Raw genomic sequence first — 21,211 nt, forward strand, 5'->3', positions numbered from 1 at the left:
TAATGACAGACAGATTCGGACAAAGATGTAATGACAGACAGATTCGGACAAATACTTAGTTTATTGCTATAGTAATTCTTAAATACTTTCCCACTAAATTTATGCTATCACTTGTTTATATCCTGTGCTAAACTTTTCGACTGCACCATATATTTGAACACGTCGTTAGTTTTCACTTCCATGAAGATGTAATTCTGAACACTTTGAAAATGATCAGGGAAAATGAGAGAGAAGAGTTGGAATTAACCGATGATTCATTCCGGAAAAACCTGCCTGCTTAAGGAAGTCGGAAACGAATCATAAAAACTTGTCTTGCAATATCTTGTAAAACCAATTAGATGACATGGCTTAACGATGCCTGCGCCTCTGTGTGCATCATTTGTTTCTTTATTGAGATACTGATCAGTACAAGTGGATTGAATGAGGAACCTGGTTTATCTGCCGAGAAGCTTTCGCTTTATGATGTGTATTTGCATTGCTAAGTTTTTTGCGAAAGTAATCATCTTGTCATGTATAAGTATGAGCTTTCTGTATCTCAAGCTGTACTTTATGGACTGAGCGTGGCATTTTTATATGCTGAGGCTGTACATACTGTGCTATTACGTACATAACGCTATTGGTTATTAATTGTGACTTCATTACAGTGGTTACGATAACGAATGAATGGTAGGGATATCTGATTGTGATTTTAGGTAATGTTGTGATAGGTGATTGTGATTATTTGATTTAGTGGTCTTAGCGGTCTTTGCACTGGGTGTGGCGTTTTATTCTGACGATTGCAGAAATTAATTAATATTTTTTAATTAGGTTAATTAATATTTTTTTAATTAATTTAATTGATTAATATGTTTTTTAATTAGTTCCGTTCTTGATATGTATTAATTCATGGCGAAGTTGCCTTTCTAATCTAGTTTTGGCTTTTGAATATCCATAGCCTTTAACCTTTTGAGTCTCTCTCTCTCTCTCTCTCTCTCTCTCTCTCTCTCTCTCTCTCTCTCTCTCTCTCTCTCTCTCTCTCTCTCTCTCTCTCTCTTTAAGACTCCGGTCTCTTCTATTACATGTATACACATATATACACATATAGTTATTATTTTTCTCTTGATTCATTTAAAAAAAGTGGTCTCTTACTACTTAAAGGGAATTATCGTTTATACTGAGTGGTGGCAAAGTAACAGAGTATTTCTTGGTATTGTTGCTAACAAAAATATTTATTCTTGTCTGTTGTTACTATATATTCATATTTTACAAAGATTCATTTTGTTTATGTTTTACGAACAGTATTTGACCTTTTCACTTTGTGAGGTTTCATTCTTTGACCCAGAGACATTTTTGAAGAGAAAACCAGACTTAATTTTGTTCTTAGTTTTTTGTAATTTTGGAAGAAATCGTAATATTTGCGAATTATATAAGACACTGATTGCTGTCAGATTACAAAATAACAAGAGCGATGAGGAATCTCTCTCTTTCTCTCTCTCTCTCTCTCTCTGATTTTAATATCTCAAATTATTATAATTGTTGACTTGAAAAACAGTGTTTGATAAGCTGAGCAGTATACTTGGGTCATCCACCAGTGTAATTCTGACTATCACCTTTTGGTAGTTTCGATTGATGTTGAGATGGATTTAATACAGGCATATTTAGCCCTTTTGTGGTAATATTGAAATAAGGATAGGTTGTCGTTAATATAAATGTTACATACATTTTTATTTTAAGAACTGTGCTGCCTGTTATATCAGAAGCTTTTAAGTATTGTTTATTGTCAGTATGAAGAGGTTTCTGATATATTCAATGCTGTTTATGGTTTAATATTAAAAAAGAATTAACTTTTTTATGATAGGAACAAACGGGATGGCAGAAAGAGAGAGGGAGAGAGAGATGTATGTAAATGGGAATAACATAAAGAAAACAAATTACTGCCGTGAGTTACTTCTAAGGAGAGCTCGTGTTTCTTATTCCTTGGAAGGCGAGGATTAAATTTCCTTGTGAAAATGGTGAAGGATAAGAAACTCAGATAAACAAAAGACGCCTCAGATGAACATTTATATGTTCTGTGTATTGTGTTTCTCTAGGAGGAGCTGAAATGGCTATTATTTTGGTTCGCTGGTATCAAATCTCGTATATTCATTCCGCATTGCAGCTGGTGTTTATTTTGTTGAAAGGGTTTTTGTGTAGTGTAGTGTTTTAGTATCGTTGTAGTATATATATATATATATATATATATATATATATATATATATATATATTCATACATATATATATATATATGTGTGTATCATATATTGTATTATACACTGTATATATAATTCTTTGAGTGCTTGTATATGTATTATACACTGTATATATAATTCTTGATGCTTGTATTATTATTATTACTTTGTGAAGAATTACGTTTGGTTTGTAGTTTAACTGAAAGATGCCTCTTATAGTTAGTGCACGTGTTCGTTTTTCATCAAATTAAAAAAAACACTTCCTTATTCCCCTTCCTTAGATTTATAAAATCGCGTGCACTTTTATAATCAGAGACATTAACATTTATTGGGTCTATTTTTTTTTTTTCCATATTTCCGTCGTAAGTAATAATATGTACACTTGAATAGGATCCCCTCCACTTCTCTCTGTAAGGCGAATGTTTGTAAAGGAAAGACTGTTTATATGAAAATATTTATTGAAAAACTAAAGTGACTAGTTAAAATTACAAAATCAACAACATGGTAGTTCACAAGAAAGGTGATGTTACGCGGGTTACTGGTATCCTGTTAGTAGACGATTATTTGTACCACAAGTTAGGATTACTGGTATACCAACTGCGGTTCATAAATTGGTCGGAAGGTAACAGGAGGTCCGTAGGTCGCGGGATACTGGGCTTGGCCGTAGTACTGGACTTGTGCTACAAAGCCTGCGTAATCATCAGCCACGTACGTTACCTAAGGAAAGATGGAAGGAATGCTGATCAGATGTATTTTGTATGTATATGCTCTTTCACAGTTGAAGGAGTGCTTTTTATGTATTGTCTCTGCCGTTCCGGTATTATGGCATGAGGTTGCGAGCCCTTCGCCCTGCCCTATGGAAGTTCAAAGGCCTAGTTAGGCGTTAGGAAGTGGTTGGTTGTCACCCAGGCAAGTATTACCCAAACATAGTGCTGACAGGTTTTGCTGACTGAAACACCAACGATATTCCAAATGCGTTACATCTTCAAGCACACAAACATGAATATATGTATATATATATATATATATATATATATATATATATATATATATATATATATGTGTGTGTGTGTGTGTGTGTGTGTGTGTGTGTGTGTGTGTGTAGATATATAGTTGTATGTATATAACACGCAATTATGTTAACAGCCCAGACGAACCATGATTAATACTTTGTTGATTAAAAATTCTGCCGTTTTCGTATCCATTCTCTCTAGCTGAAATGCCAGCAGAACACTCAGACAGCTATATTATGCGCAGTGAGTATCTTCACTGTCCACCTCCTCCATCTTGAGTATATTTTCTTCCTGAGCCTGATGTCTCCTTTCGTCCAGTTTTGCGGCCATTGTCACCAGTGCACTATTTGGTCTACTTGATCAAACCATATAGCAACTTTGTCTAACTCCTTTAAGAAAACTAAATGTATGCTTAATATTATTGGTCATATAGCTCCTGCTGCTTAGTTACCTAGAGATGTTAGCTAATACTATTAAAACTTACGAAAACCGCATTATGCAGTTACAGTCTTACTGTATACCCTTGTTTGATTGTTATCCGTTTCGGGTTGTCCAGTGACGTCCTTCATTAAAATCTCTCTCTCTCTCTCTCTCTCTCTCTCTCTCTCTCTCTCTCTCTCTCTCTCTCTCATCTTTATTAGATGAGGTGTTGTTTGTGTCATAATCACTGTTATCTTTGTGCAAGAAGGTAATTTATGAAAATTACTTTGTAAATTATTTCGGAACCACGAAAAATTTACCCATGGCGTCCATAGCATTAATTTTGGGAATAAATTTTTAATTTCTTATCTGTTCATTTTTTATAACGGATTTTGTTTATATTTCTAGGAACTTGTAATATCTAAACCTCCAGCGTTTACGACTAAAACCTGGACGTGGTACCTGTAACGGTGTTTTTTTTTTTTTTTTTTTTTTTTTTTTTTATCTAGGTTATGGAAGAGTTTAAGGGAAAAATCGGTTTCAGAATCTCGTGAGGAAATCTTCTCTAAAGTGGCTAATGAAAAAGTCAGTAGTAGAAAAGAAACTTTAAAAAAAAAGACCAGAATTGGTGTATCTCCTTTCTTGATATTTGTGGTTGATAAAGAAAGGATTGAAAGACTTACCACTTGCTTCCTGCCGTCAGGTAGTTGGACACTGTAAGATCCCTTCACATTCTCACCGTCTGATTGCTCGCTGTGGCCAAAGTCTGCTCCGGCATATTCATCGTTCACAGCATAGGCGAATTCATACGGTATGGTGTCCTGGGAAGGGAGAGAAGCAGATATGGTTTTGTAGTTTAGCATTCTGCACTCACACAGCACTCACACACACACACACACACAACACACACACACACACACACACTCTATATATATATATATATATATATATATTATATATATATATATATATGTGTGTGTGTGTGTGTGTGTGTGTGTGGTGTGTGTGTTGTGTGTAAAATCTACTGGTTACTTTTTACTAGATACACATGGAATTGTAATAGGCACAATGCCCTCTTAATACACACACACACACACACACACACACACACACACATATATATATATATATATATATATATATATATATATATATATATTTAAATCGAAATAATTGGAAAATGGCCACAGGCTGTGGACTTGTTGTAGATACTTGATAACTTCCACTTACCTCATAAATGGGCTGTGAGTGATGTATCACGTCTGCATGTGTATAGAGATCCTCGGGTCTGGACTGGGCTGAGGCAAACACCAATAGCAAAACCAGTACCTATCCAGCATTGAAAATTACAAGTTTGTGTTTTATTGTATGCATATTTTTCAACTTTAGTTAAACGGTTTGCATTGCCGTACACTACGATCATTTTTACTAGCGCTGCCATTTTATTTTATTATATCAAGAGATCAAAACGAGATATCGGACGATTTTTAAAGCACTTTGTTTAGTTAATTGCTTAATAATAAACATTTTTATTTTCCTCCATGAATTTAATGGTCAAATTTTTATTTTTGTTGTTATTTTACAGATATAATACTATTCCTGCTGCATTCGAATTTCGAAATACCAATGATCAGAATTGATCTTCACTTGCATATAGGGAAAAAAAAACATTCACAGTGTTATGTGTTAAGACAGTAAAGACACGGGGTTTGTTTCCAAAGCATTTCATTGAGTATGGTGTGCCGTTCGATGATTTTTCTTGATTTACGTAGAACAGAACTGAAGTAGTGGTGTTTTGGCTGTGTACAAGAACGCACTCGTTCATTTAGATGTCCACATTATTGAGAGAGAGAGGGAAATCTGAGAGAGAGAGAGAGAGTGTGAGAGATAGCGGGAAATCTGAAAGAGAGAGAGAGAGAGAGAGAGAGAGAGAGAGAGAGAGAGAGAGAGAGATACTTTTGTATGAAAGTAAGAAGGGGTAGATGGGAGAAGATTTATGACTGTGACAAGTTATCCTTCTTGATAGATGAGAGAAATTTTTTATGTCACAGAGAGAGAGAGAGAGAGAGAGAGAGAGAGAGAGAGAGAGAGAGAGATTTGCTTGTGAGACAGTGAACATCCAGTTGACCTACCTTCGTAATCATGTTGAAGTGTTTGAAGCAAGCGAGCGACTGTGGAGTGTGGCAGGAAGTGTGCCTTCCTTTATACTCGTACCTGTTTCGCCTGTTATACTTTCCATGCCACCTGACCTTTTAGTCTTAAAAACGCTGATGTCATAATATTTTAGGGAGAGAAAGAGAGAGAGAGAGAGACCTCCTTTGAACTGGAAAATTATGGAGATGATGTTTTGTCCCATATGAGTTACACCTGACATTCACCGGGATTTATTTCAAATGACGAGAGCGACTCTTTTAATTATTGTTCTTTTGAGGAACAGACCTCACTTTTTCTTCCACTTCAAATTCCTTGGTTGACTTTCTCGTATGCTAATGATAGCCATAGTTTTTCCCTTTATTAGTGTTGTTTAAGAAGGCGCTTCCGCGTGCATATGGTTGACAGCAGCAGCGAGAGACAAGTGCAGGCAGGCATTTTCCTCAAAGTCATTTACATAACGCAGAAACTATTATCTCCAGTCTTGAGAATTGGGGAACAGTTTTGCACCCGTGAGCTGGAGCTGCTTTTAGCGGAATTAGGTGAGGAAGAGATATTTAAAGAACAGTGAAAGTTTTCCAGGTTTCTTCCTGCTAGGAGGCACTGTGCCACTGGAAATAAAACGTACCGAAATTTGTGTAGAGTGCGGTAAACAGGGTGGCCTTTGTTCCTGTTTAATGCTAAAACAGGAAAGTTTAGCTTATGGTATTTCCTCGGGTCAGGAATATAAGAAAAATAATGTACATTTTGTGGAATGTCGTTGCATAACTTTGACCAAAGGCCCTTCTTGTGGAACTGAATATAAAAATAGAGGTGAAAACGGCGGAACCGTTTTTTCTTGTTTCCTTTTCTTATGCGTAGAGAAAGTAAATGGTTGGGTTGGGCGGGGTATTTTGAACCTCAGATTTTATTTGTATTTCCCAGTAGTTTTTTTCACTTGTAGCTGGAAATTGCTTAAAGTTTTATACAGTGACAGAATACCTTATTCTGTATTTCCTCATTTCCTCTGAACGTTGAGAAATAATGTTTTTTTTTTTTTTTACTAAATCTGAGAAGTTCTAAAAATGAAGGAAAATTTTTCTGTAGTGTAGCAAAGTTAGAATGATGCTATTTAAGCTAGTTTTGTTAAATGTTAAAATGTGGAAGTGAAGTTTATTATTATTACATAACTTTCCTCCCTGGCTTCCTGCAAGACTCTCTCTCTCTCTCTCTCTCTTCCTCGGCTCTCTCCTCTCTCTCTCTCTCGTCTCGCTCTCTTCTCTTCTTCAATCTCTTCTCGTCCATTTTTATATTATATATTATATATATATGTATATAGATATATATATATATATATATATATATGTATATATATATACATATATATATATATACATATATATATATATATATATATATATATATTATATATATATATATCTATATCTATATATAATAAATATATATATATTGTAATCTTCATGGACACGAAGAAATTAATGTTAAATCAATTAAGGAGGCAGTATAGTCAGCATATTACAAAAAAGTCTGATTATCTCTCTTTTCAAGATAGTGACTTTTGTTGACAATATGTCATTTCACATTTTGCATAGTTGAAACATCTTATGCCAAGTTTTAAAATGAATTGATTTTAAACGTTGCCGTTTTTCGTCTATATTTTTTTAAACCTCGTACATTTTTTGTTTGTATGGTGCTTTTACGTTGCGTGGAACCAGTGGTTATTCAGCAACGGGACCAACGGCTTTACGTGACTTCCGAACCACGTCAAGAGTGAACTTCTGTCACCAGAAATACACATCTCTCACTCCTCAATGGAATGGCCGAGAATCGAACCCGTGACCACCGAGGTGAGAAGCAAACACCAAACCAACCACGCCGCTGAGGCGCTTAGTCTAAACTGTTTTTGTTAAGGTGCGGTGGAGCACCAGACACCACCAGACAGTCGGGCTGAAGTAACCTCAGCTTTTCATTTAGACTTTCCTTCACGCGGATTATTAATGCTATTGATTAGAACTGACCTGCTGGTAACCAGTAGTTCAGCAGTCATCATTTTCCTCCTGTCATTGCATCACTCTATCTGTGCATTCGAAATCCCCTCTGAATGAGTAGACGGATTGAAACCAGTTTCGAGGTATTGGCAACCACTTTCTGCCTTTCTATAAATGACCGACCTTTCGTCTCGCTTTTCCAAGAGGTGAATTGATTACGAGGTAAATTTCCTTTGCCTTCCTTCCTTCCATAACTGAGACTCATTCCAAGTTTTAAGTTCCGAGTCATTTGGGTCGAAAATGAAGGTCTGGTTCCTTTGTCACCAGTCTCATTTACTTTGGTAAGTGCTTAGACTTTCGTGCTTGGATTTGCGTCTGCTCATATCTAAGAATCCGAAGGGAAATTCTCCAGATCAATTATGTTTATATCAACTGATAAGCCTATTTCCTGACAAGAATGGTAGTTTTCAATAACCCTCGTTGCATTGAAGACCAATTTAGTTTATCATGTTATTGCTTATATATATATATACCTGTATAAATAAATAAAAATATCATATATATATATAAATATATATATATTATATATATATATATAATATATATAATATATGTACACTATATAATATATATCTCCTTCAAGGACTTGCAGTTAAGTTTATTTGCTTTGTGTGTTTTGAGGCACAAAATAAAAAAAGTAGCTAACAGGATTGGTGTGCTTGCATCTTATTTTCTTTGTTTATAGTATTTTCTAACGATTTTAAATTTCGGATTTCGGAGCTTTAGATATCCTGTCCGCGTGAATATATTTCCTCTGTAATACGGTATAGAATGGGCCCCTCCCTCGTTCATTGTGGCATTCCCTAATATTTGAAGTGAAAATGAGATTTCGTATCAGTTATGACCAGTATGTCAGTAGTTGCCCAACGCTTTTCTGTAAGATATAGGTGATTTATTCAGACATTTTCCCCATATTTCAGAACACTGAAGGAATGATCGACTCTTTTGGCGTCGTACCTAAATCAAGTGTGTCTGCGCTTGAAATAATAAATAGTGGCAAGGTTTTTCTTTCCTCTTTTTTTATTTTTAATAAACCATCGCGTATATCGGGGACAATCTCTCTCTCTCTCTCTCTCTCTCTCTCTCTCTCTCTCTCTCTGTGTGTGTGTGTGTGTGTAATAAATCATCGCGTACATCGGGGTCTTGTCCGTTTCAGTTCACCCTCGTTTTTTTTTTTTTTTTTCATTCTATCTTTGGCTCCTTAATTACATTAAATTGCCATTTCCGTTGGTCCTCGTTTATAAAGAAAGAAAATATGCTGAATATTGAAATAAGAAAATATTTAAGGTTAGCATATTCCTGTTAATAATACTTTGGATGATGTACGACAGTTAAAAGACTAATGCCTGACATATTCCAGTCAGAAAAGAACCGTACACTTGCTATATTGTTATTAACAAAGACTCGCCTGGTAGTTCAGGTTTTGAGAACCCGAATCCCTCGCATTCACAATCATACGAATATATTTCTGCAAATTTAACTCACGTCCCGCATGCAAATTGCTGAGCTCCAGCAAGTGTCATTCAGGTTTTCGGTGATTTCTTTCGGGAATACATCCGGGATATGTCATCGTTTTTAGTCCCGTCGAAAAATCATTTTTATTGCAACAGGTACGTTTTAGATTATTTTAATTTTTTTTTAATCCTTTCAAATCAGTAATGCATGTATTGTGTTCAAATATTTTTTGTCAAATTTTGTATAAGGAATATGTATTCAATATGAAAACGTCCTAAGGAAAAAGTAAAAAAGAATATTATTTGTTTGGACCTATTCCACAATCGTCAGTAAATGCCAAAAAATTTAGCTGTCTCGAGGAATTTCACAAACTAGCAATCTATATTAGGTTTTTTTATATATATTGTTTTTCCAGTTTTATTGAAGGAAATTCTTTTAGATCTTTCTTTTCACTTAACTTTTGGCCGAAAGTCAAATGCAGCAGGTGATTGCAAAGCTCCTAATTTGTTTCCTTTATTGCTCGGATTGTGTGAACGAGTCTGCCGATTTAGTCGGCAACTTGCCGAAGTAAGTTTACTTTACCAGTCCAATTTTGGAGCTGATTTCGTTTCAGGAAAATGTTACAGAGAGAGAGAGAGAGAGAGAGAGAGAGAGAGAGAGAGAGAGAGAGAGAGAGAGATTGTATTGTAGCTGACGGAAAAGGCGCTGGAAGGAATTTTATCATGAGATTCGTTCTTACCTAATAGTTTACTATACTGATGATTTTGTTAACTAATAAGAGTTTGCCAAGGTAACTGGCGACCTACCCATTCAAATGATACATACCGTGCACATGTTTCCTTTATTCGATTTTGTAATAGACAGCTGTACTTAGTAGTTCTAAATTTTATTATTTGACCTCAAGTTCACCACGTACGACTGCGAGAGAATTATAGTATCTGTAAGTTACCTGGAAATTTTTATATCATATTTTGACTTCTCTAATCTTACTAGCCCTTGGTATTACATTGTTTGTTGTTTTTAACAGTAACTTTATGGCATTCAGAAAAAAATGAATTAATACATTCTTTGTAAACATTATGAATGAAAAAACCGAAAACTTTGTTGCACTGGGTTTATAGCTTAAATGCTTTTAGAGTCATGCAACGCTTTTAATAGCATTCTGTTTCCGCCAGGAAATGAAGCGATATGTGTTGAAGAGAGGTATGAATATTGGTGAGACTATTAAGTAGTTAACTTTATATATTCGTGTAATGATGAATTTAACATGTAGCGATGGTATTTTAGTTTAATCTGCCTTTCAGCTTTCAGAAATCCAATCCCTTTCATGAACTGAAGACCGATTTTTCGACATATATATATATTTTGTTACTTATGAATTATTTTTGTGTGCTGCAGGCTAAAATCTAGCTGAATCACTTACAGTTATATTTTAAATACTGAAAATTACCTTAATGGAATTTATATCTTCAGTAGAGGTCTTCCTTATAACCGGTTTTTCTTTATATTTACTTCTTAGGAACATATAAAACCTGTTGACTCTTTTTGCTCTGGAAGTTATGTGAAGTAACCGATTTTGGAAAAGAGGCGTAAGTACAAAATTGTATAATTGTATGTGGCATTCATAAACCATGAAAAGCCAAGTGAGCTAATGGATAGAGCGGTATAATAGAGGATCTCAAGGATGTATTGCAAAGATTAGTTGTTGGCAGCGATTAATTTATAGCCGTGAAAGCGAGGGGTTTAGCGTCAAAATTAGTCTTGAGTTATGTTTCCATGGCCTTTTAATATCTTCATGGGTGAGGCAAAGCGAGAAGTTAGAGAAAGGGAAGTAGTTGCATACCTATGAGATGATACAAAAGATCCTACATTGAGCGTGGAATGACGATGTATGCTGATTAGCAGTAGTGAAGAAAAACTACAGAATGCAGTGAAAGAGTTGGAAAGTATTAAGAGAAAGTCAGTGTGGATGGTAGAAGAATGCAAGCAGCTGAGTTAGGTATAAGGGAGTAAATGTAGTGGATGATGGCAAGAAGTCACAAACTAGATGAAGTAAGGACGGTAACAAGGTGTGAGCTAGAAGTCAGGAAGAGAACTGGAGTATCTGTGGAAACCAATGTGGAATTGTATGAAGAGATTTTCGAGCCACCATCTTTTATGGAAGTGAAGTGTAGATGCTGAATGTGAATGCAAGAAAAATGTTTGAAACTGTGAGATGATTTGTTTGTTCCGTGTGGCTCAAGTAAAACTGAAAGGGTGATAATTATAGAGTTATTTATAAAAATGGTAAAATTACGTTAGTTTATGTGAAAGGATGCATCAAAGGGTTTGAACGATTGTTGGCTTAACCCTCCTTTATGGAAGTAAAGTAGGGATATTTAATGTAGGTAAAAAAAAAATTGCTTGAAGTTGTTTAGGAGAATAATGGTTTTGTATGGTATATGTAGTACGAGGAGAAGTAAGAGGGTGAAAACGTTAAGATACGTTTAAAAATTGGTAAACAGAGCTGTGCAGGTGAAAGAATAAATCCTGTTTTGAGGTGGTCTGTTCATGTGCAACGAATTGAGGTCGATATGTTGGTAAGAAAAAAAAAGTGTATATGCAGACGTGTTAGGAGCAAGGAGAATGGGTAGATGATAGGAAAAAGGTATGTTAGAGGATGGTAATTTATATCTAGGTAGATCGGGAGCTTAATTAATGTAAGAGGTAAATAGATGAGCCTTTTGTGAAGTTGTACGTACGAAGTAACTAATGGTGAGGAAGTTTTCCCGCATAGGGACCTCATCCTCAAAACAGCAGATGAAATGCGAATGATGCTGTCACCTTTCTCGTTTTTTTTTTTTTTATATTGAGCCACCATTGTTAGTGAAACTGTTTGATGTTTATATATCTATATATATATATATATATATATATATATATATATATATACATATATATATATATATATATCTATATATATAATACACACACATATATATATATATATATATATATTATATATATATATATATATATAAAATTACACAAGGTACGAATACTTTAGTGCACGTATGCATACATGAAAGTATAAACCTTACCAGATCTCAGTAGGTCAACTGTAATATGAATTGTATTTTCATCGCCAGCGAGAATGTCCATAATTAGTATTTTTCCAGCTTAGGAAGTTGCACGCCAGAAAACAAGTGCATAACGCTGAGTAATTGAACTGAAATTTATTTTTGCGCCTTCGGTGCTTATCTTTCCTCCAGTTCAATCTGATAGTTAATAGCAATTGCCTGATAATGAGATTATGTGTGCCATTTTAAGCTAAGGGCTTGTTTTGGAAACAAGACTTTACTTTCACTCTTTTTATCTCTGATAGATAACGGTTACTCATATCTTTCTTCTCTCTCTCTCTTTTCAGGTACGTGATTAGGAAGCGCCTGTGCTTGAACAAACAGTACAGTAAGAAGCATAAACCATGTTCACTTTATTAGATTTTGCTCAAAGTTTGTTGTATTAGTGTGTGCCTGTCTGATTGCTTGGGTTATTTATGAATATATATATATATATATATATATATATATATATGTGTGTGTGTGTGTGTGTGTGTGTGTGTGTGTGTATATATATATATATATTATTTATAGTATATATATATATGTATAATATATATATATATTTATATGGTTAATACAGTATACTGAAGAATTGTGAAAGAAGTTATTGTAATCGGAGTTTTGATTTTGGTTAATTTGATCATTTATTTTCCCCGAGAAAAAATTGTGTGAAATAAAAAGACCTCAGTTCAAAATCTGCTGGAAATTTGGCATCCATCGTTTTCTAATTTTTTAGCAGAAATAAGCAAGAGTTTGATTGGGTTATAGATCAGTTGATTTTACTCGACCAACCATCAACTCCTTTGAGTTAGAATTTAAGTAGTAATTTCTCACCGGCTGATGACTTGCATTTTTGATGAACCACGACGAAAGAGAATTGGGTGTGTACGTAGAGCCATATAGAGATCCTCTCTTTCTCTCTCTCTGTTTTCTTGCATGCGTTTAAGTTGATCACATTTTCATGCTGCTGAAGATATCGTGCCTTCTTGCACGGAGAAATTAAGTTAATCACCATCGCCGATGAGATTCAGTTGGGTATATAATTTCGAATGATTTTTTTATTCGATTACAAAATTGCTTCATGAAAATTTATATTATGGCAGATAATGATTTTGATTTGGCTTTGTATCATTCATCTAACGTTAGAGTATTGCTACTCTTCACAAAACCACCAAAAAATTTTTAATAATGCCTTTTCTTTTTGGCAGTTGCGAAAATTTGACACATGATTGCATAATCAGCTTCTAAAACGCAATTGGAGTTTTATAGATATGTCCGTCTCTCTCAGTGTGTTTATATGCGTGTTTATATACATGTATATGTATGTATGTATGTATGTATGTATATATATATACACACACACACATATTATATATATATATATATCCATATATATATATATATATATATATATATATATACTATATATATATATGTATATGATATATAAACACACACGTACATATAAATATATGTACGTAAGTATTATGTCTTCTTAATTCGTGAAGATATATAACTGTCATTTGCAGCCCACACCTAGTGGAAATGGAGGAAGACAATAACATATTGAATTTCAGCTAAAAGTGGTGACCACCAACGGACGTTTTTAACACTAAAGTTGGCAGGCGGAAATTGCTATTTTACACCATAATTCCTCATCACCTTTCTTTGTTTCGTGTTGGGCTGCACTTATGTATGCTGTATATATATGTATATATGTATATATGTGTGTGTGTGTGTGTGTGTGTGTGTGTGTGTGTGCGTGCGTGCGTGTGTGAGAGAGTTCCTCAGTGGACGAGTGGGCTGAGTACTTGCCTATCAATCTAGTAGCCCGAGTTGGCTTCCCGCTACTGCCAGTGAAGAACCAGAGGAATTTATTTATGGCGGTTAGAAATTAATTTCTCGATATAAATTGGCTCGGATCCCACAATAAACTGTAGGTCACGTCGTTAAGTAACCAATTGGTTCCTAGCCAAGTAAATAGAAATCTAATCCGAGCTGTTCATCAGCTCAGTGGTCTGGTTAAACTAAGATATACTTACGAATATAGAGAACGTGATGAATATGTAATTAAATGCAAAATCCACGAAGGAAAGTGAAACAAATGGAGTAACCGGTTATTCCATTGCTTCACTTTCTTTTCGCAGGATTTTCCTTTTATATATATATATATATATATTTATATATATATATATATTTGTAAATGTTTTCATAAATATTAACTACACAAACATTCATATTGTGTGTGTATATATATATTATAGTATATATCTATATATTATGTGTATTTATATACAAATATATATATATAAATAAATGTATGTTTCATAAATATATACTACACACACATTCATAGTGTGTGTGTGTGTGTGTTATATATATATATATATATATTATATATATATATATATCATAAATATGTTTCATATATACTACACAACATTCATAGTTTGTGTATATATATATATATATATATATATATATATATATATATATATATATATATATATACATATGTCTGTGTGTGTGTGTGTGCAATTTTTGGCATCAGAAAAATATTAGGATCACAAATGGCTGCTCTCCAAAGCTTAACTACTTGATGGAAAATAAACTACCATTGGAATAGTATTTGTTATCATTATTCAAGAGATGAACCTTATTCATATGGAACAATCAATCGCACAGAAGCCATTGACTTGACATTCAAGCTTCCAAAGAAGATGGTTTCATTTGAAAGAAGTAAAAGTAGTTAATATGAAATACAGAAAGAAGAGATCAGTTATTAGACAATGTATAAATAAATAAATAAAAATGTAGGCAAGTCATTAAAATACAGGGAGAAATGTTTCCGGGTAGTAATGCCTTACTTCTTTGCTTGAACTTCTGGGATTCCAATGTTACAACTTCGTCAGGAGATTGTTCCAGAGTTCATAGGATTCCACATTTTATGATCATATGAGCAACTCCAGTCACGTTATAAATAAGTCAGTTGTACGTGGGAGCATTTGACGTTCTTCATATAAAATGAAAGCCACCGTTTTGAAAATGAAAAACAGCGAGTATTTGCCCAAAGAGTAAATTTAAGATTGAAACGAACCCAATTCGAAGATATGCCTTTTTTCCGATCAGTACCCGAGATCTAATTGAACGAACCCCTCTCCATAACTGTGCAACAGTGAAGGGCCACTTTCCTATCACATTTTCATTTTCCTTAGGTTTGATTTATAAAGCCTTATTTTTTTTTATTTGTACACCGAAGTGGACTTTTATATATAAAAATCGTATGTAATAGACATCTCAGCATCCGTATCCCGTCATCAGTTTTCGTTTGCACTATGATAACCTGAGGCGATGCATCGTGTTCATGCCATCGTACACTGAAGGTGTACGATGTTTTCCGGTTTTCTCTTACCATCACAGCTTGAGTGTCAGCAGAGGCAATGCGTGTGACAATAATGGCGCAGATGGTGGAAAAATTTAATTGCTTCACTATTGCAGGAACAAGCATCCGAGTACAAAGCAATAAAATGAATTGCCTTAATTCCTCTCTTTCCTCACACTGAATATGAAGACCGGGGGAAAAAGTCAAAACGAAAGAATGCGCAAGAACAAAACGCCAAGGAAGCGCCCAGTAGACAGCTTCTTTAAAACAGGAGTACGGCGGGAACTGAGAAACCATTTTCTTTGAAAAGTTTCGCTGCCTGACATATGGTTCGGGAAAAGCCTAGCGTGAAGCAGTGAAGTTATTTTTCATCGTAAACCAACATGATGAATTCCTGGAAGCCGCAGATCTGGTTCAGAAGAAATTAATCTTGATACTGTAAACTTTCGTCATTTGTAATTGACAAGCTAATGAGCTCTTACGCCTTGGGAATTGCATGGTGGGTTGCACGGACTGCATTATTTTCGTCAACATGAAGTGCTCGTTTACTGTCTGATTTATTTGATCTTTTATATATATATATATATATATATTTCTTATATATAAATATGTATATATATATATATATATATATATATATATATATATATATATATATATATATATATATATATATATTAATATATGAGCAGCGAAATAACAACCTTGGCAATATCTGCTCTCTCTCTCTCTCTCTCTCTCTCTCTCTCTCTCTCTCTCTCTCTCTCTCTCTTCCTCTCTCTCTCTCTCTCTCTCTCTCTAAAGAGAACGGGAGAAGAATGAGAAATTAATTATGATGGTGGTGACAGCGTATTTCTCCATTAAACCACAAAGACTGTACAGTACAAGGAATAGATATGCCATCTAGTTGTCAGGAGAAGAACCTGAAGCTCCGCAATGTTTTACATTTTTTGGTGCTTGCCTGTATACTACGTGTTAATACATATATTTCCATTTCTCTTAAGCCGTCTAATTCAGTTTTTATTCAGAAATATCCTTCGACGAATTAAACTATCAATATGTGTATGCTGCTGAGTTTGTAATTTAAATAGTTCGACTGAATGGGGAATTTTTGAAATAATTTCCTCTATATAATGAGGAAGCGTTCGGGGTGGGAGGGGCGGAGGGTGACTGGAAAGGCACTGTTATCCTGACAGTTATGCTTTCTATTTGTATAGATGATTTGTTTCTAAAACGAGAGTCAGGGTCTTAAGCTTACCTTGATGATGTGGCCCCAAGTGATACTGCTTTTGAAGTCACGAATAAAACATGTAATGGCTATGCATGGGATCACGATGTTCACTTTATAATAATTTAGAAAAAAATAAACAGAAGAATATATTTAAACATGGTCGCATTGCGGTACCCTAGATATATGGTTAATAGTGAAACTGTAAAAGTTTTTAATGATACGATTTTTTTTTATTTTGTAGTAAATGAAAATATTTGAAAATATGATATTAGTAGAGTTATCAAAGGTTTTAAAAAGCAGCCCATTTTAAGTTTGTCAGTGTATGCTTAAGAAACTCGTTATTTGGTCCTTATTGCACTGTCGTCAGTGGTTCACTACTTCTACCTTTGACGACGACAGTTCTAATTACATTAGAGGCAGGAGAGTGGCAGTTCGAGGAGTGATGATGTGGAAGAAGCGACGATGAAGCCGGGTGAATGCGTTAAAGGTATACACCATTTATGGCAATTTGCAAGTGTTGCTGATTAGGCTTTAATTTGTTTTTATTCACACTTCAGATTTGTGTCGAATGTTGCAGTGACTGCTGTCTTGTTCTTTTGAAAGCCATTCTCTGCTAGAAGAGCTTTGGAAGAGCTTGTTATTAGCGAAAAAAAGTATCTGGTGCTTTTAGTTTTGCTACTTCAATGGTGGGTACCTTTTCATAGTTCTTACCTATTGTCATGTATTTCGTTCATCTTCGGCAGCTTCGTCAATGGGATGGTATTGATCAAATTATTGTCGGCATTCTTTTCAACTTTATTTTTCTATTAAAATACTTAAATAACTTGTGTGTATCAACAATCATTAATCCGAACCATTTCAACAAAATCGATAGACCTCAAGATGACTCATGCCTTCATCTGATCATCTAATGGTAGGATGGCTGAGGCTGGTAAGATGGTTGAGGATTGTAAGCCTTCGGTTTGAAGGTAATAGCGGGTCCGTATTCATGGGGATACTGGGCCTCTCCATAGTAGGACACTTCAGCGCGGTATCCACCGTAGTGATCGGCAACGTAGTTTACCTGGAAATAGTAATTTAGGTTTCATCAAGGGTACAGATATTTTAAAATTGTTGTGTCTGAACTTTCGTTCAGAGTGGGCGACATTTATTTCTGTGTATACAGTGATTGTTTTGTTTCATATTTTCATTTATTGGCTTCATTTTATTTGTGAACAACAACAAAGCGGAATTCTTGAAAATTCCTAGTTCTGAACAACCACCAAATGGGATCCATAGAAATTCGCTCTTAATTAAAAAATGTATAAATTAGATATTTATAATCAGGAAATAAAAAAAAAACATTTACAGCTCTATGGCTGCAGAATCATTCATTTTGATTTTGAAACATACACACTTCAGCGTTGTAATCCTCAAGTTACTATGGTTATGATTTACTCTCGTTTGAACTCTGCTTCATTAGATTGTTGCTATTTTTTTTAATCTTTCAAACACTTTTGCCTTACATTAGCAAAAGTATTAGAATACAGTTCCACGTATTTCACAAACAAACCTGGCTTGAATAGCAACCAGAATGATAAAACACATTGCTTGCAGGCAGGTTATAGAAGAAAAGGTTGAATATGCTAATTTAACCCTATTTACCAAAGCAACTTATATGAGTGATGTGTCCCGTAATGCAGTCAGTATTTATTTAATAAGATTTACTTTCAAGTTTATTTTCTGTCTATTTAACAATACTTTTGTATGTTGAAATGTTTTTAAATATAATATTCGACTAAAGTATACCTGATTACTTTTTGTTTCTGGCAGCAAAGAGAGATTAGATTATATTTTTATAAAATAACTGGCTAAATCGGTTCCCCGTCTATTCTGCATATCCTACGCTTTGTTCTTCTGAAGAAATATTGCAAATTGCTGAAACGTCAAGTAAAAGGCCTCTCTTATTGACAGTCTTTCCGTTCATGCACCTTCGCAAAGAGCAGAAGTGAAAATGTTTACATTTTCTGAATTGCTTCGATGATCTTTAACTCTCTCCTCCTCCTCCTCCTCCTCCTCCTCCTCCTCCTCCTCCTCCTCCTCCTCCTCCTCCTCCTCTCCTACCTTTCCTTTCAACATTTTCGTCGGGCAAAATTCTCGTTGGTTACTTTTACAGATCAACTTATTAATATAAGTCAGTGGCCTTAGGGTATAGTGATATAGGTAGTGGCTGGAAAAAGGTCGTTCTGGACTCCAGGGTTGTGTAATTCGTAAAAATATGACGGCTACCGGTTCAAACACTTAACAGTTTTATCTCTGTATATTTAAGATAGCTTTCTTATGCCAGACTGATATACCTATAGACTACTGATGGGCCATACACACACATATGCATGCATATATATACACGTATTTATATGTACACGTATGTATGTATGTTTGTGCGTGTATGCTTATACTAAAAACACTTAAGATATGGAATATACAAACAAATGCCTATTTCACCCACTCCCTGAAAATAAATTTGACAACACTCCGCGTTCTTTCAGGACCGTTACCCAGAGATAAATTCCTACAGCGAGAACATATATTTCTTTAACTACACTTTTGCCTGCAATTAGTTCCACAGTTGATTTCGGTTGTTTGTTGAAAATAGATTGGACCGTGAGATGAATGTTATTGATGTTGTTAAGCGATTTGTGTGGGAGAAACCATCTCTTGACGCTCCACCCATTTCCTGTTACAAACAACTGTGCCTCGTAACAGATCAGTTTTATGCTCTCTTAAAACAGCTGGGGGTTGGGTTGGGTTGAGTGTCGCACCTCTGTCATTGGGGGTTTTCCTTTAATTAACGTCAAGTAAAGTTCTCTACGCTGTACTTTTTTGCTAATTCTGCAAAAATTGACCGTACGGTAATAACGGGGCTGCAATCGAGCAGTCGCAGTCTTTGGCTGATTTTAGTTGGCAATGTAATGTAATCAATGGCATTTGTTGCCTTTAGTAATACTCACAGTTTGTTTACGTCCGTCGGGGAGCTGGACGGTGTATGATCCTTTCACTGTGTTGCCGTCAGAGACTTCGTTTTGACCGAAGTCAGTGCCTGCGTAGTCATCCTTTACGCCATAAGCAAATTCATATGGCATAGGTTCCTGTGGAGTTGGAAAGGAATAAATAAATATGCATACATGCTTACACACACACGTATTCATATATATATATATATATATATATTATATATATATATATATATTATATATATATATATATATATACTATATATATAACTTAATCCATAAAAATATGCGGTCGGTCAATCTAGAACCATCTCAAAACGTTTGGGTTCGAATCTAGTCTGGGTAGGTGCACTGCTCTTACATAATTACTTTTAGCTTTTAAGTTATTCCTGGTTAAGATTTATATTGATGGACTATTTGTTGATTAATAATTAGAAATAAAAAAGGTCATTTATGTTGTAATTGCCAAACACTCAACAAACACATTCACAACTATTGTATAATATATGTGTGTGTATGTATGTATGTGTGTACATACATACATACATACACACATACTACATACATACATTAAAGAGAAATTGTGTTAACTGACTCGCACATCCACATATTAGAAAAGCATAACGCTTTGTGAGAAGTTAAGAGATTTTAATCTTGTAAAGACAAAAGGCTAATGAATTCCAGACCTTAGATTGTCGTTGTTCAACTCAAAAGGACACAAAACCTGAAATTTTTATATAGAAAGGGAACCTGATATTTATAATGGTTCACTAGCAAACTTTCGGAATGTTGTATAACCTTATGAAAAAAAGGGAAATATTTAATATGAAAGGTTGTTTCTATTTTTAGATATTAAATTACAAAGAAAGGTAACCAAATGAGTTTATGTTTTATAGTGTATCAACACATGCAATAGGACTGTCTCCATACAAACAATGGACGAATACATTTTACATATATATTACCGCTTTGTATGATGGCTGGTGCTTTGGAGGTGCGCCATAGGGATCAGCGGGGATGGCCAGTGCCACACCAATCAGTGCCACCACGACTGCAGCCTTCGGTAGAAAAAGAATGAGTCATGTTATTCCTGCATTTATTTCAGACGCTTATGTCCAAATTAGTAACTTCATATATTTATATGCTCAGGTATGTGTGCGCGTGTGTTTGCGTTTTTGAATAGATACACAGTAGTAATGTATGCCTGTAT

The 21,211-nt window shown here is 34.7% G+C and overlaps 2 protein-coding genes across 2 annotated transcripts in view; both read right to left on the minus strand.

The window, feature by feature from the left end:
• Positions 1-2,647: 2,647 nt before the first annotated feature.
• On the minus strand, positions 2,648-5,830 carry LOC135201273 (cuticle protein-like). The gene is made up of 4 exons (XM_064230145.1): positions 5,773-5,830; positions 4,871-4,969; positions 4,324-4,461; positions 2,648-2,924 (listed from the first exon to the last, which is right to left on the minus strand). Exons 1-4 carry the CDS (start codon positions 5,782-5,784, stop codon positions 2,790-2,792), a joined length of 384 nt encoding a protein of 127 aa, XP_064086215.1. The 5' UTR covers positions 5,785-5,830; the 3' UTR covers positions 2,648-2,789.
• An 11,961-nt stretch (positions 5,831-17,791) lies between these two features.
• LOC135201390 (larval cuticle protein A2B-like) overlaps positions 17,792-21,211 on the minus strand; it is a 3,942-nt gene continuing 522 nt past the window's right edge. Inside the window, exons 2-4 of the mRNA XM_064230258.1 lie at positions 20,967-21,059; positions 19,999-20,136; positions 17,792-18,071 (exon numbers count right to left, since the gene is read on the minus strand). Of these exons, the coding sequence (XP_064086328.1) occupies positions 17,916-18,071; positions 19,999-20,136; positions 20,967-21,059 (387 nt within the window). The 3' untranslated portion in view covers positions 17,792-17,915. The remainder of the gene's footprint in view (positions 18,072-19,998; positions 20,137-20,966; positions 21,060-21,211) is intronic.

Source organism: Macrobrachium nipponense, chromosome 28, assembly GCF_015104395.2.
Source record: "Macrobrachium nipponense isolate FS-2020 chromosome 28, ASM1510439v2, whole genome shotgun sequence".
NCBI classification, from domain to species: Eukaryota; Metazoa; Arthropoda; class Malacostraca; order Decapoda; family Palaemonidae; genus Macrobrachium; species Macrobrachium nipponense.